Source organism: Rhyacophila brunnea, unplaced genomic scaffold (assembly GCF_057557595.1).
Source record: "Rhyacophila brunnea isolate RB1 unplaced genomic scaffold, BYU_Rbru_1.0 scaffold_19, whole genome shotgun sequence".
Classification (NCBI taxonomy): Eukaryota; Metazoa; Arthropoda; class Insecta; order Trichoptera; family Rhyacophilidae; genus Rhyacophila; species Rhyacophila brunnea.
In genome coordinates, this window is record NW_028232848.1 from 9953239 (window position 1) to 9970124 (window position 16886).

General features: G+C 34.9%; 2 protein-coding genes across 3 annotated transcripts in view; one reads left to right on the forward strand and one right to left on the reverse strand.

The window, feature by feature from the left end:
- The window catches only part of Pi3K59F (phosphatidylinositol 3-kinase 59F), a 37126-nt gene extending 24965 nt beyond the window's left edge, over positions 1-12161 (forward strand). For both annotated transcript variants that reach the window (XM_085946148.1, XM_085946149.1), the window contains 5 exons: positions 570-778; positions 2557-3189; positions 6886-7099; positions 8095-8202; positions 10216-12161. In XM_085946148.1, coding sequence (XP_085802274.1) covers positions 570-778; positions 2557-3189; positions 6886-7099; positions 8095-8202; positions 10216-10339 — 1288 coding nt within the window. In that variant the 3' untranslated portion in view covers positions 10340-12161. The remainder of the gene's footprint in view (positions 1-569; positions 779-2556; positions 3190-6885; positions 7100-8094; positions 8203-10215) is intronic.
- On the reverse strand, positions 12156-16789 carry Vps33B (vacuolar protein sorting 33B). Its single transcript, XM_085946150.1, has 2 exons — positions 16557-16789; positions 12156-15204 (listed from the first exon to the last, which is right to left on the reverse strand). Exons 1-2 carry the CDS (start codon positions 16712-16714, stop codon positions 13377-13379), a joined length of 1986 nt encoding a protein of 661 aa, XP_085802276.1. The 5' UTR covers positions 16715-16789; the 3' UTR covers positions 12156-13376.
- Positions 16790-16886: the final 97 nt, after the last annotated feature.

Below are 16886 nucleotides of genomic sequence, written 5' to 3' on the forward strand. Positions count from 1 at the left end.
AAAACAAACTACTTATTTGAAGTTAACTGATTTTCAATACGTCTTGTCAAAATAGTAGTATAAAATGACAACATCACGTCAGCACTTTTACGTGTAAAAGTTATTGTTATGATAGTTTAAAATAAGCATGATTGCCGACAGTAATTCCATGCACGTGCACAGGCGCTATAACGATGACTCAAATTGCGAGAGTTATGGTTAAGCGCAGAGCATTGTTTACAATTAGTGATGACACTTGGATTTAAACATGTATAACATTAACAAGATGTTTTTAACAATTTTCACAATTGATCGGATATTTTGTCCATTATATCAGGGTTCTACTGTGCAAATAACAACTCAAAGGTAAATCTTCCTTATTGGTCACCGGTAACCGACATGGCGATCAGTGTTAACGAAGAATCACATAGTGTTAAGATTGCATTTATCAATACAATAATGATTAAGATATTGCACTGATTTATACGTAGATAAAGAATGAGGATATTATGATTACTGTCATTTAAAATGTGAGTAATTAGAAATAACTTTCACTTAATTTTATTAATAATGTTTTATTTTTATTTCAGTGATGAAATAGACAATCCGAAAAACACAAATTTAAATCTAGCATCATTTCTCATACAGAGGGCATGCGGGAATTCATCGCTAGCTAATTATCTATATTGGTATCTCCTGATAGAATGCGAAGATCAGGACACTCCGGTGAAACAAGATGGTGTAGTCCGGGACATGTACTTGACTGTCATGAAAACTTTCTCGCAGACTTTAGCCAAAGGTATGGACTTTATTAGTTTAATCGTCATCATCATTTCTAGCATTGCAAATCCTCAGTGAGTCTCTGGCTCTGTTTTCCATCATGAACAATCCTGCGTCATCAGCACTATTGATTGAGCATCCCTAAATCTTTCGTGGCGCACTCCAACTGTCCAAGTCTTTTCTTGCCATCAAAAGATGCGTACAAAACCCTCCTTACTGGTAACTCACCCGGCGTTCTATGCATGTGGCCGGTCCACCGCAGTCTTATTTTCATATTCCACATGATCTGCAGATTAATATAATATTAAATAATTTAAACCCACTCCCCCACCACTGTGTTCATGATGCTGTCTATTGTGGGTTTACCTAATGTAATCGACGAAACACTCATATAATATTATAATTAATGGCATTGCAGCCTAGTGTGGGCCATTGGCAAGATTTCTTTCAACCATCTCCCCTTCTTGTTCTGGAACGTTAGTTACGCGCTGATAGTCTGGAGAACCTTTTCTACTCCGTCCAGCCAATGGAGTAAAGTTATCATCTCCTCTGTTCTGTCGACGTTAAGCCCTTCGACTCTATATTATTCATCCTCATCCAGGAAACGTCACCCCTATCCTCTATATGCTGCAAAGCTTACTTCATTGTCTTAGCCTCAGGGATGCTTAGTCTGTTTCTACACAGTCAACTCGGTTTTGTCACCCGACGCTCCTTTTCCTCTCCGATCCCAACCCAACCTTATTATAAACAATAAGGAATTAAAGCAAAAATCATTGATAATGTAATCAGGTATTTTTTTATTCAACGAATAATTCACAAGATTTGAAAATGTAACATTCTTTTATTGAACATACATAATTTGAACACACCTCAAAGAAATATTATATAACCACTATAAAAAAATCTTTTTGAAAAAATGTGCTCTACCTACTAAGCAATGTGCGTCCTATCTAATTGTGACGAAATAAACTAGCAGTTTTTTTACACCTCGCTTCACAAATTGCACGAAATTGCACAAGACATACATAGCTTAGTTGGTATAGCACATTGGCACAAATCCAGTGGGTGCAGATTCGAAACCTGCTAGGCATCATGTGTTGTCAAATTATGTATTATGTTCAAATAATACATTCTATACTCCTTTTAACTGCCGGTAGTTGTATGTATGGCGGTACCTTGCACGCCGTGAATTTTATTGCTAAAATAAAACCTAAATGTATCGTTTTTGAAAATGTATTAAAGTTTATTTATAAAAACTTATCAAATAAATGAAGAGTGCGTATGACACATCAGGGTTGTCACACAATTTGTCATAGAAAATACGCAAACTAAATTGAATGTAAATAATCCGAAACCTCCAAACATGGAACACGAATTAAAACTGAAGACGAAAAATTATAAACGCCAAACATTAACAATAATTATGAATTTACCAGGAATTCGGGGAAACCCGTAGTATAAGCTGTGATAATGTATTGCACAGCCCTGTTGGCGCCGCCATTTATTTCGGTGACAAAGCTCTTCAATTTACGTTTCAAGTGTTAAGAACGAATTCTGAGTATGTGACGATATTCCCAATAGATGTCGTTGTGTGTTCAACATATTTGTATGTTTAAAATAATTGATCTAGGTTAGTAAAATCCGTTTAAAGCGGTACGTCCAAAGACGTCATTTTTGTATATGCGGCGTTTCGTTCATGGAAAAGTGCGCGGTTTAAGAAGCTATTGGCAGCCATCCGGTTAAAAACAGTCTCTTTCATTTTTCTGTCTCATAATAATTGATTTTATTGTTTTTTAGGAAATGCCGAACTTCAAAAACGCCGTCAATTCCTCACAAGGCAGCAAATATTTATCGATAAACTCGTGAGACTGATGAAAACAGTTGCAGGCGAGAGCGGAAACCGAAATAAAAAATCAGAACGCCTCCGGAAACTCCTGGCCGACTCTGAAACCTTCAAATTCAACTTCTCTAACTTCGACCCGATTCCGTTTCCTCTCGACCCAGAAGTCTCCATCAAGGGAATCGTGCCCGAGAAAGCCAGCCTTTTTAAATCGGCTCTCATGCCATCGAAATTGACATTCCTGACGTCAGATGGAAAAGAATACGAGGCGATATTTAAGCACGGAGACGATCTGAGACAGGACCAGCTAATACTACAAATGATTACACTTATGGACAAGCTGCTGAGGAGAGAGAATCTAGATTTGAAGTTGACACCTTATAGAGTTCTGGCCACAAGCTCTAAGCACGGTTTCCTGCAGTTTGTTGAGTCGGTGACCGTGGCTGAAGCCGTGGCGTCTGAAGGAAGTATTCATAACTTTTTCAGGAAGCATCATCCGTCTGAAGGTTCACCGTATGGCATCAAGGCAGAGATAATGGATACTTACATAAAGAGCTGTGCCGGCTATTGCATAATTACATATCTACTAGGTAATGAACATTGTTGATAATTTATTTTATATTGTTATACAAAGTCTAATGCTCTACGGTAGATCAGTGATATACTCCAGGTTTCTAAAGCTGTCAGTGTGGGTTCGAATCCTGGATCTATCACTGTTTTTCAATGCATGTTTTATCCAGAGTGAGAATACAATAGGTTGTGTGAATGGTTTACAACCATTCCTTCTTCAATATATACAGTCTGTTATTATAATAATCTCCACTATGTGTGTGCTCTCTAATTTGCTCTGCTTAGGAGCGAAAATTGCAACTTGCTTCTTTATATAAAAGATGTTGAAGAAAAAGGAAATGGATCCTTACAGTTTATATAATATGAAAATTAAGGGTCGTATGCATGAGATTCCCAAATACTTTATAGGCTAAATACTGCTCATTTGTATGCATGAGTGCAAATGTAATCCGTTGTTTAGCGACGTCACGATGTGACATCATAATGTGTCAAGGTGTCCATATAATGGCAAACTTTTAAAAATTTATTCAGTTACCTACTATCTAGATCAGGGGGGGGCAAACTTTTTGGGTGGAGGGCCAAATTCAAGAATTCAAAATGAGCGGCGGGCCGCAAGTAAAATACCATTTTTAGATATACACTATTTATTATCACGAAAAATAATGAGAAGAATGAAACTGTTGTACATTTTTTTTTAAATTCAGGTGTTAATTTTGTAGTTGATATTCTCAAAATTGCTTGTAATTGGGCATCGGAGATATTTGATCGTAAAGAATTTTGATTGAGGTTCATGATCGAAAATGTTTGTTCACATATATAGGTTTATCCAAAAATAAATCTTTAAGTTGGTCGAATTTGTCTGAATTAAGGGCATTGTAAAATTTGGAGATTTCTTCACGACGATGCAATTCTCTTAAATCAGTGTCACACTGCAGATCAATAATCTCAAGTTGTAGCTCTGCCGGTACACTATCAATATCTATTGAAAATGGATCGCGTACTATTGCTAAACTTGTCTCAATTTTTCGGAAGTCACCAAATCTTTGTGAAAAATCGTCATTCAGAGCTTTAATAATTTTACCATACTCTTCAAATTTATATTCTGGTGTATTCAGCAACTTCAAAGTTGGAAAGTGGTCCACGTTGTTATTCGATATTTGTCGAAGGAATAACTTGAGTTTTAATTGAAATCCATTCAAACTTTGTACCATATCATGGGCATATATTTTTTTCCTTGCAACGCGGAGTTAAAAGTATTTAAATGTGTCACGATGTTCAACGTAGAAAATAGTGGTTACATAGTGTGAGACGAGACGCAAGGAAGACGTACTGAGATAATACAATTACGAAACAACAAATTCTTCAAATTTTAATCTTTTGTCAATATTTTTTAAAAAATTATAAAAAAGTTATTCGTAATCAGAAGTACAATTAATGATGGTGGGCCGCAAAAAAATACCCGGCGGGCCACATGCGGCCCGCGGGCTGTGTGTGAATGGTTTACAACCATTCCTTCTTCAATATATACAGTCTGTTATTATAATAATCTCCACTATGTGTGTGCTCTCTAATTTGCTCTGCTTAGGAGCGAAAATTGCAACTTGCTTCTTTATATAAAAGATGTTGAAGAAAAAGGAAATGGATCCTTACAGTTTATATAATATGAAAATTAAGGGTCGTATGCATGAGATTCCCAAATACTTTATAGGCTAAATACTGCTCATTTGTATGCATGAGTGCAAATGTAATCCGTTGTTTAGCGACGTCACGATGTGACATCATAATGTGTCAAGGTGTCCATATAATGGCAAACTTTTAAAAATTTATTCAGTTACCTACTATCTAGATCAGGGGGGGGCAAACTTTTTGGGTGGAGGGCCAAATTCAAGAATTCAAAATGAGCGGCGGGCCGCAAGTAAAATACCATTTTTAGATATACACTATTTATTATCACGAAAAATAATGAGAAGAATGAAACTGTTGTACATTTTTTTTTAAATTCAGGTGTTAATTTTGTAGTTGATATTCTCAAAATTGCTTGTAATTGGGCATCGGAGATATTTGATCGTAAAGAATTTTGATTGAGGTTCATGATCGAAAATGTTTGTTCACATATATAGGTTTATCCAAAAATAAATCTTTAAGTTGGTCGAATTTGTCTGAATTAAGGGCATTGTAAAATTTGGAGATTTCTTCACGACGATGCAATTCTCTTAAATCAGTGTCACACTGCAGATCAATAATCTCAAGTTGTAGCTCTGCCGGTACACTATCAATATCTATTGAAAATGGATCGCGTACTATTGCTAAACTTGTCTCAATTTTTCGGAAGTCACCAAATCTTTGTGAAAAATCGTCATTCAGAGCTTTAATAATTTTACCATACTCTTCAAATTTATATTCTGGTGTATTCAGCAACTTCAAAGTTGGAAAGTGGTCCACGTTGTTATTCGATATTTGTCGAAGGAATAACTTGAGTTTTAATTGAAATCCATTCAAACTTTGTACCATATCATGGGCATATATTTTTTTCCTTGCAACGCGGAGTTAAAAGTATTTAAATGTGTCACGATGTTCAACGTAGAAAATAGTGGTTACATAGTGTGAGACGAGACGCAAGGAAGACGTACTGAGATAATACAATTACGAAACAACAAATTCTTCAAATTTTAATCTTTTGTCAATATTTTTTAAAAAATTATAAAAAAGTTATTCGTAATCAGAAGTACAATTAATGATGGTGGGCCGCAAAAAAATACCCGGCGGGCCACATGCGGCCCGCGGGCCGCAGTTTGCCCTCCCCTGATCTAGATTATAGACTGGATCAAAATTATATGTATTTTGTAAACAACACGACTAGGAACTGTTTTTAAAGTTCGCAAATGTTTTACAGAGTCTACAAAATGAACGAGGGCCTCAAGCAAACGTTTGTTGTAATGAACGCATTATTACAATGACATTTGAAAGTGACATATAAAGCAGCCATTTTGAATCACGTGTGACGTCAGATTGCTTACATCACAAACAGTGATATACACTATATGGTAGAAAATCGGTTAAATAGCTTATAAAGAATTTGGTAATCTCATACATACGGCCCTAAGCTGATAACATGGTTACTAAGGCTAATGACTAAATTAGCTGCAAGTAATTTTGCAAAGTTTTACAATGAATATTTTTTGCACTTGCGGTATGAGATTTACATACCAACTGACAAAAATGTATTGCGATTTACTGTATGTTTTTTTAATATTATTATTTAGATGAACAAATGATAAATAACTGAATTTTTCCAGCGGTTATCTTTGTTTCAAGTAATACGTCCGGTCCATTGCCATTTTATTTGTTTACTCTTGTAAGTTCTTCATGCATTTGTTTCTTATTGTTATAACTATATAAGTGTACTGATGCAGAGCCTGCGATGGCCGAGCGGTAACGTGTCGACTTAATATGTCGTGGATCTCAGGTTCGAATCCTGAATCTGACAAAATCACATGTTGTTTTTCAATGTGCGTTTGGAGCTAATGGGTCGAGCAAGTGGTTAACATCCATTTCTCGTAAAACAAACGTTACGAACCCTCTTCGTGATTGGGCCAAGATCCACATTGGATAGAGCCAATTAAAAAAAGGGTATTAGTGCAAGACTATTTTAGCAGCTGTTTGTTTTCTGACTTTATATTTTGATATTGTTTTGATAGCGTTTGTTTTATTTAAAGGTGTCGGTGATAGGCATTTGGATAATTTACTTTTGACGACATCCGGTGCACTGTTCCACATTGACTTTGGATATATATTGGGCAGGGATCCAAAGCCTCTACCCCCACCCATGAAACTCAGTAAAGAAATGGTGGAAGCAATGGGTGGAGTCCACTCTGAACACTTCCAAGAGTTTCGTAAACAATGCTATACAGCATTTTTCCATCTCAGAAGGTTAGCATATACATAATATTATTATTCAGTCTATTTTGTAAAACTCCCTTTGCAAACAATATAATTTTAAATTATATTAAGAATACACTAGTATTCAATATTTACATCTGTGTGTAAAATTCTTGAACCAATAACAAAACATGAAAAGAATAGAAAAATTTGCTAAACTTGCAAATAAAGAGAAATAATGTAAGAAGTGGATAACCTGCTGAGTGTGGCTGTAAGAAGGTACAATTATTCTGGAGTGTGGAATAATATGAAACAAACTTAAACACTTGTTAAAAAATCATGTATTTTCAATAGTAGTTCATATATGTCATAATACATATGCATTTAAAGTTTGTCAAGAGATGCACATTCAATATTAATTGTAATATTTAAGTAAATGTAGCGGGCTTTGTATTTCTTGCGTTTTATGGCCTACGGCGACCGGCTTTCACATTTTTATCTTAGTGATCCGTTCTGTTGCTTGTAACAAATTGTTTATTTTCATAAAAACACAGAGAAATTTTGTAATTTCGGTCCCAATATTAGAAAAAATCTTACTTAGTTTAAATTTATTTCAAAAACACATTTACATTATAAAATTAAATGCATTCATCATGACCAATTTAAATTTGGATATTCATTACTTGTTTGAAATGAGAAATCGCTTTTGACACATACTTCTAGGTTAACTGTCTGCCGAGTGCTACTTGTCATGACGTGCCATATATTGAATTTTATGATGCAGAAGACCATTTTCCATCCAGTTCAAATAATTCTCTATTTATTTTATTGCCTTATTATTAAAAAAGGTGGATTGGAAGTCGAAATTCCGCCATAATTAAGAAAGTCCATTAAAGCAAATAGCCTTATAATAACCGGCCGTATAGTGGAAGAGCAAATGGAATTTATTACTTTCAGTTGTTGGGCATTTTCTCAACATTCTCTACCGGGATAATTACATCAATAGACTAAAAAATTAATAAGGTATTTATTTGGTTTTCTTTTAGACACGCCAATCTTATGCTGAATCTATTTTCACTGATGGTCGATGCAACAGTTCCCGATATAGCTCTCGAACCGGACAAAGCTGTGAAGAAAGTCCAAGACAAACTGAGGTAAGATTCTTTATAAATGAAAATAATATGTTAACACTGACATCTGAGGGTGTTTGATAGAAATTGAATTTAAATAGCTTTCACATATTAAGTGTTTTGGTCCATAAGTGATGGGTTACTCCTTTTGTACTTATAAATGAGGCTGTAAGTTTCAAAGTCGGTAACCTTCATATTCTGCTATTTTGAAATAATCGCAAAATACCATCAAAACACATTTAGTGAATGCAAATAGAATATTTTGTTTTTGCATAAATATTAATGAACAATTAGAAAAAGCGAATAGCAAAATAAATTTTCCTTATCGTTATTAAAATGAATAAAAAGTCATGTTTAAACACCCACGGTGGCCGCACGGCTTAAGCGTTGGGACTATCACGCCGTGGGTCTCAGGTTCGAATCCTGGGTCTGGCAAGTACACATTGTTTTTCAATTTGTTGAGCAGTTGGCCGACATCCATTTCTCGTAAAAAACAAAATCTGTTAATACAAACCTCTACTCTGTGGAGGCCCATATGATCCTATTAGAATCGGACATGGTCGAAAAAAAAAAAAACTTAAGTCGGAAAATAAGAAAAATGGCGGCCGATGAATGTAAACAACTTTGTCATCAACCTCTGGTTTAATTGTATTTACTTAAACAAAGCTGGATATGAAAAAGTATTTACATAACCAGGATCAAGAATAATATGAAAAAAATTAAAAATGGAGGTTACCGACTTTGAAACTAATAGTCTCAAATAGTGTCATTTTACAATCATTTCTTTAGTTACTTAAGTACATAAAGCCTGAAGATGCCGAAAATTAAAACCTAGGTGGCTAGAATAGATATTTGTCGAAAGAACAATTTTTAAAAATCTCAGTTTGGCATTTCTATCTCGGTGCGACCCTAGCAAATAAATCTCAAACACAATCGTGTGAGTTTGCTACAAATGAATATCAAGTTTCTAGTCTAGTAATCTTTTGATTTTGCCTGTATAAACGTTGTTAAGACCATTGCTACAGTTCAGAGATTCAGACATTAAATGTTAGTGATTCCCAGAAGCTACGAGTATTTGAGTGTAGAATCTTGGGAAAAATCTCTGCGACCAACTGCAAAGATGGCATCTGGCTATGTCGCTATAATCATGAGGTCTATAAACTCTTTGATGAGCCCAACGTCGTCAGTTTAATCAAAACCCAGCACTTGCAATGGATCGATCACGTAATACGTTTGGATGATCAAGCATCGATAAAGTGCCTTTTTTTTAGTGGAAGAGAAGGAAAATAGAACGGAGAAGTCTGTTTACCGCAGTTAAGGTTCACCCAGGATTGTAGCCAATGTTCCCTGTAAGGTTACCAAAATGTGTCCGCACACATGTTTTCATCCCCGCAGTCCTCACACAAAATATTGTAAACGAAAGTTTCCTTTGCCAGATTTTAGTTTTGCTCGAATGCACAAAGGCGACAAGGCACAAGTGACATTTTACGTTAAGCGGGATCACTATATCCGTCCCGTTCTATCGCGTGCCGAAGTATACGAAAAGAAGATACGTATTTTAGTGTGTATCAATGACCACCTATGTCTCGGGTCCTCTATATTTCTTAGTCTTTGACATGTTTCAGTTTGCAATAAACATTGTCAGTACAGTCTCCTAGTTGTCCTGATTATGAAAACATTACAGTTCTTACAATATTTTTGAAACCGTAAGTGTTTGTGCCAAAAAAGCAGTACAAATATAAGTTTTAATGAAAAATTGTATGTTTGTGGGGGTGTGGGGTGAGGTGGTTGTAAATTTGCCACACCTGGTGACACCAACCCTAGTTACGCCACTGCTCAGATGCGTTGATGATCCGCACACACAATAGAAAAATAAGATTAGAGGGAACGTTGGTTGTAGCGCCAGAAAAGAAGAAGAATCTTTTGCTCAGCTTCAATTTTATATATCTATAAAAAGTTGTTATTGTTATAGAATCTCCAATTTCATATCCATCTAATTTAGAAGTTACTGGATAACGGTTTTGTTATTTTTTTCAGGTTGGATTTAGGCGACGAAGAGGCCGTCCATTATTTACAGAATTTATTGGACATGTCGGTGACAGCTGTGATGGCCGCTCTTGTAGAACATTTCCACAAATTTGCTCAATATTGGAGAAAGTAATTTGTTTGTACAAGATCATTGCAACTAGAGAAATAGAATATGTATTAACTTCACACGGTCGACTGTTTGGTGACATTGGAAGTAAAATATTAACGATATAGTCAAAAACTCAATTATCTGGATTTAATTTTTATTACCACCAATTTTGTATATGCATCAGAAAAAGACATAGTCGTGGATCGGGTTTACCTAACGTCTATTTGTATTAAATAATATTACCCTTTCCAGACTTTCAAGTTAACAAAAACAAGCTAATTGCACTTAAAATGAATAATAAACTTCTCCTAAGGTCCAGAATTAATAAAACACAAAAAGCATCTGTGCTGTAATAAAAATATCAAAAAACTGTTTCATTTTATATGTCTCCACTTGGATAATTGGTTTTGTTTCATTTATGGTAAAACAACATTGATATCAGAGTTTATTTTCTGTCATAGATACTCAGATCCTGTCGTAAGGGTCTGTACTTTGTTTTCAAGGTCATAAGGATAGAAAATCTCTGTTTACAATGGTGGCTTGTTAAAAGACAGCGGCATCTTTGTTGCATTCACACGTACGAATTTAAAAGGTTTATTTATATTTATTTTTTCGGACTTGACTCTAAAATTTTCACATGTACCTCATTAGGAGTAATTTACGCATGTTGACCTCTGGCGTAGATACTAGGCTACTTTAATCCCAATTAGTCCGGATAATTGACTTTCTATTGTATAATATGTAATAAAGGTCGTTTTAAAATTTGTTTTAATTAAACAATGTCATAAATAAATGATGGATACATTGATATATGTATGTAATACTATATTAAAAGAAAATAAATTGAACTTCTGAAATTTGAAAAATATAATAATTCGCTGTCCTAGAACTAGACTGTAATATCTCGAAAAAATACAGTTTTGAGTTAACTATAATACATCTTTTATCACTACACCTGTATTCAATAGTAAAACTGTCATATCTACCGTATTTTCTCAATTATAAGACGCACCCTTATTTTTATATACCAATAATAAAAAATAAAAACATGTAATATTATAACAGACAAAGTCATACAATCACAACAAAAAGGATATAAAAATAGGCATATTATTTATGTACTTTCACCATCAGAGTCTGAAATTTCTTCAGATTCAGTGTCCGGTTTTTCTGAATCACTTTGTGTCATTGTCTGCGTCTTCCCACAAAATATCCTCTGCCATCTCAACCATGTTCAGGCAGCGGCTACTGTAACTCGACTACCTTCCTCCCAACTACTAGTAATCAGTGAAGATTCATCACAACTGTGGAAGTTTACAGCGATTGTCAGACCCCATCGATTATAAAATGGACCCCGAATTCAGAGACACCAAAATAGGAAAAAACATGCGTATTATAATCGAGGAAATGCAATTTTATTATGGGGTTATTCACAAAATACATTCTTCTAATGAAATTATGCGTACGCACTGGAGTAAACTGTTGTAAAATACTTAATACAGTTTAACTGTGGCTCGAAACTTAGTATTTTTAATTTCCTACATCTACACAACTGTCAGATTGTTCTATAAGTGTAGTGTCTAAGCTCATTGTCTTATAACTTGGTTTAGTGAAGCTAAAATCTTTGGATTCAGTTATCTCAAAACCATGTTTTTTCACATACAACAGTCTGGTTCTAGAACGGCGGTATAATACAGTCACAAAAAAGAATCTATGCTTTCCTTGGATGTTGTTAAGGTTCACAATAGTGAAATGATGTGTGACGGTGTAATGTAGATACTTTATGCATTTTGTTATGTCAGACAATTTATAGTTTTTAATAATAAAACTTTTTTGTTACATAAAATTGTTTTATTTATTTTCATATTATACACGGGTCAATTAAAAAAATATCCTAAATACACTATTCTAACAAATAAAATTATATAAATGCTTGTGGAATTTAAAGACTTTCAAGTACACCTAAGAGCCCTTACACAATAATGTTTTTCATGCCACTTAGAAGCATGGTATCGCTAAGTAGCGTGTTCCTTATTTTGATATATTTATATGAGATGTATACACACCTTACTTATGCGCAATAAAGAAAGCGCCCCGGCAGGTCTGGGTATGTTTTTATTGCTTAACGCACACATAATTAAATACCGCATTTTTTCTGGCAAGACAGGCAAGCACAGATCTAATATATCGGCTTTGCATACTTTGTCAAAAATACCAAGAGGCGATATGTATAGGCTTTTTGATGGACTTTTTTAAACAATTTTAACAAAGATGGTAATCCCATATTTTATAAATAATGTACATTCGAACCAGAAAAGTAGAATTACCTGATGAAATCGAACCATCTGGAGGGAGGCGATATCTGATTTGGTTGGGCTAACCATAGACTAAAATAATATAATATATGAGGCGTCTAATTACAAAAAGCGACAAGTCCACAATTCAACATTTTCGGGAAACAACGTTTTTATGTTTCAAGCTTCAATTATTTGTTTTAACGTGAGATTATTTTTTCCGTTGTATTCTATGTCGAAATTAGAACCAAATGACAATTTGTTTCAGCCGATAAACTCTTAAATGTAATAAATATAGGCAAAATAAAATTGGACATAGCGCTATTTGTACCTCACTTTTTAATTTACTCCGCATAAGGCACATATTTCCGTGGCACTGTCATGAGTTTACCAGATGCTACAGCATGGGAGACGCCCTTTTCACTATTGAACGTTCCCTTATTGGTTGACTTAAATACGCGCGAAATCAACCAAGCTTTAAATAATATGAAACACGGACTTGGCGCTTTTTGTAATAAATCGAGACTTAACATATTTTTTTTTCGTAGGGTTATGTCGCGTTTTGGAAATTATAGATCAATACATATTGTGTAAAATTATATAAAGAATACGTGCGTATTTTTTTCTCGATTTTGACCAAATGTGGACTTATCGCTTTTTGGAATTAGACGCCTCATATGTTGCGTCAACCAAATCGGACTGTCCTGGAATGTGTTTAAAATGAAAGAAGGTGCTGATGATATCAAATACGTCCAGGTTTCCAATGCTTATTGAATTATTGCCGACTGTATTAAATTATCACTGGAAATTATTGAATCACTTGATATAACTAATTTTCCACCAGTTATTTTTTCCACCAAGTGACAAGCGGCTATTTCAGCTTGCGTAATACCCCCAACTACAAAAACTAATAAACTACGAGGCCGAAGAGGGAAGTGAGAATATTTTAAACTCTTCAAAAAGTTTGTAGCCGTCTCCAAGTCCTTGCATCCAACATCAATATCATTTAATGGGCTGGATTCCTTGATTAAATTTGCACGCATCAGTTTTTCTCCTAATTCGTCGACTTTTGAACTATTGTCGAAAGCAGCGCCACCTATTTTCACATCATTAATAAGCGAGAGTTTTGTGTTCACTTCATTAAGGTTATCAGCCTTTAATAGTATATTTGATAAAGCGGCTACTAAAGGTATGTAAGATCTGTTAAACACATAACTCGGACATATCGGGTCATTGACTGGTGTGTCAACGCTTTCGTTTGGCAGCTGTTTAAGTTTGTTAACAGCCGTTTGGAAGTTGTTTTGCCATCTAGGTAACCTGTCGCTGATTGACGATAGATTCGGGAGACCCAATTGTGGTTTACCAATCGTAGGAAGTATCAACAATCCAGCAGACGCCAGATTTTGGAAAACATACAAATATTTGTATCCGAATGCATGGAGATACTTTGTAACTAAGCTGTTGTACTCGTCGTAAGTAATTCCTTGTGTGAGAGTCAAGAGACACATTAATCGTAGCGACGAATACATACCAATGTCTGTACAAAAGTGTTCATCAACATAAGAATAATTTGATTTTTTATTCCTGTTGTACAACATAGAACGTTCGACAGTTTGAATATCTTCAAATTTGTCTCCGAGTGCAGCGACAATTGTTTCGCACGCAAGTACGTGGTTGGAGAGACAACGTTTCGTAGCGACGACTTGTTGCAACTTAGAAGCGACGTATTCTTTCATTTGATTTATTCCCAAGTCTCCGATACTATGACCTTCTGTGTTTAACTCTTTTGCTTTGGCACTCAATGTTGAAAATACTGTTGAAAAATGTCGATACCTGATTTCGGAATAGATAGGATCTGTAAACCCGTCAAGAACCATTGAAGTCGGCTTGGTTTCCGACTTTTCTGGATTATCTAACTTCAAGTCGAGATTTAATTGTCCCTGTTTATGTTTTATATTATTGAGATCCAAATCCAGCTTCCCGCATTTCACGTTGAATATTTCATACAACAATCCGGTGTAACTGGAAGGTGTGAGGAGACTTGAAGCGTAATCCTGATCTCGGTCCATGATGAGCAACGCACCAAAATCACTTTCGTCTTTCGTTTTACTGTCTTGATTAAATGTTTCACAATAAATATCGTACATTTCAAGGATATAAGACGATTGTTTTCCAACAGAGATGAAAATATTTGGTTTCCCAACAGCTTGAAAGAGAGTCCATAGAGAATTTGAAATGCTATTTAAAAGAGATGTATTTTTATCAACAAAAACTGCTTTATATAAAAATGGCAACTCTAGACTAAGTACACCTTCATCAATATTAATAAGCTCCCATTGAAATGATTTCAATGTGGCAATTTCCGATAGCCCTTCTTCTTCTAGTAGAGTTTCGTAAATTGCTAAGACTTTAGGAATTATGATGATTGTTATAATTGTTTTTTCGTCAATAGCATTCTGGCTTAGGAGGCTGTTGATTTGATCGAGGACATATTTATATTTGATGAGAGACGATGGAATTAAGTACACTCTGTTTGTGTTTGCCGTTGATCCAATTTTTGGGTCCAATTTGTAAATTTTGTCAACGCCATTTTGTCTGCAATAAAAAAACAAATGAGTGTAAACAGAGCACGCAAAAATATAAATGAAATTGGGTGGTCAAATGAACAAATTATTGTTATTTTGACTCTGATAAATGAATGAAACATTGTGGAATTAATTCGAGGAGGGGGTGAAGAGCGGCACATGAGCCCTTCTCAACATCAAAGACTGGAAAGGTGCCGCAGAGGTTGTATCAGCTGGAGAAGGATGAGACTAGAATTGAGCTATAGCTCCATCGGAAGAAGAAAAATAAGTTTAAACTGGTGACTTCTGTTTTGTTACTGTTGAAACTTCCTTATCTGCTTTGAGTGCCGAGTGTTGGATGGCCGACTCAAAAAAGGCAAGAAATTGAAGAAACTTGTAAAGCACTTGTGTAATTTATAGTTAATTTTTTTCACTATTTCAAGTTATGTATAACAGGAGATATTTTCACCAATCTAAGCCTGGGGATATAGCTCAGTGATGGAACCAGTGTTGCCAAGTTAACTGAAATTTCAGTAGATCTGTTGAGTAGATCTAGAGAATATATCAATACCACCACTTGAAGGCTACTAATCTAATTATTATTAAGTATCATTGGTTTTTCACATTATTGTCAATCTCAACACTAGGTAGAACATTCGACAGGTTGGTGAACCAAGCCCACCTACAAGGCTATTCTAACATATCACTTAACTCCAAAAGCAATAAAAAAAAGTGATAAATATGATATGTCGTATTCAGTCACTTAATTAAACCGGGAAGTTAACCTGTCAGGCGGGATATATTTTAAAATACCGTCCTTGGACTCGCGCTGTCAAATGTCGTTGAGTACCACAGTTAACACATATTACTTGATTCCAAATGTATCCTATTAGAATCTCTAATTATTGGTCTTTTTTATCCAATTGTAGATTCTAATGGGATGCATTTGGAATCAAGTAAGATGTACTAATTGTGTTATTAAAATTATTATAAATAACCGCATTGTTTATGGAATTGCTTCAAGTGATATCCATGTTATTTTGGACCGATAAAAATAACGGAAACGTGTTAAGTACTATTTAGAATAGCTGGAGGCGTTTTTCGCTTTTCAAGTTGGCTGTGACACTTTGTGAATTCGTTTCATGTAAATTTTTCACGAGGCCAACCAAGATGTGAGACGACAAAGATACAGCATTCTCCAGCTCATATCTCTGTGATTGATAGGAGTGTAGCTCAACAAACTGTTCTGGGTAGCAGACAACGAAGAAAAGATCGCCCTGGTAGTGGCCGATCTGTAATAGGGGATATCACAAGAAGAAGAAAATATGAAACTTAATGAGAATCCGTTTATGAAAGTAAATCTATTTTTTTTTAAATTCATACCGTAACCATGACGCTCCTCCAATACGTTCAAATGCCTCTAAAATACTAGGCTCTATGATCAAATCTTTTTTGTCGCCACATGTTGATAGTATGTTTTCTAATTTCTTTTGTGAAATTACACAGAGCGATGATAACTTTTTTGATAACGAGATCTCCATCGCACGCAATATGCAATATTTTTATTTATTGTGACGTCCACAGAACTGTCAGAATTTAAACGTCAAAACAATGTTGACGATGTTACCACTCCATTATTTCAAGCTTCAGTTACCACGGTAATAAAGTATCATTACAATGCCCTGTACAAACCATTAACTGATAAAATTAAAA

Excerpts from the sequence above, each read along its gene's own strand:
- Vps33B (XM_085946150.1), bottom strand. The coding sequence starts at position 16,714 with ATGGAGATCTCGTTATCAAAAAAGTTATCATCGCTCTGTGTAATTTCA. Across the intron at positions 15,205-16,556 it reads GGAGGAGCGTCATGGTTACG|ACAAAATGGCGTTGACAAAA; the intron begins GTATGAATTTAA and ends TTTTTATTGCAG.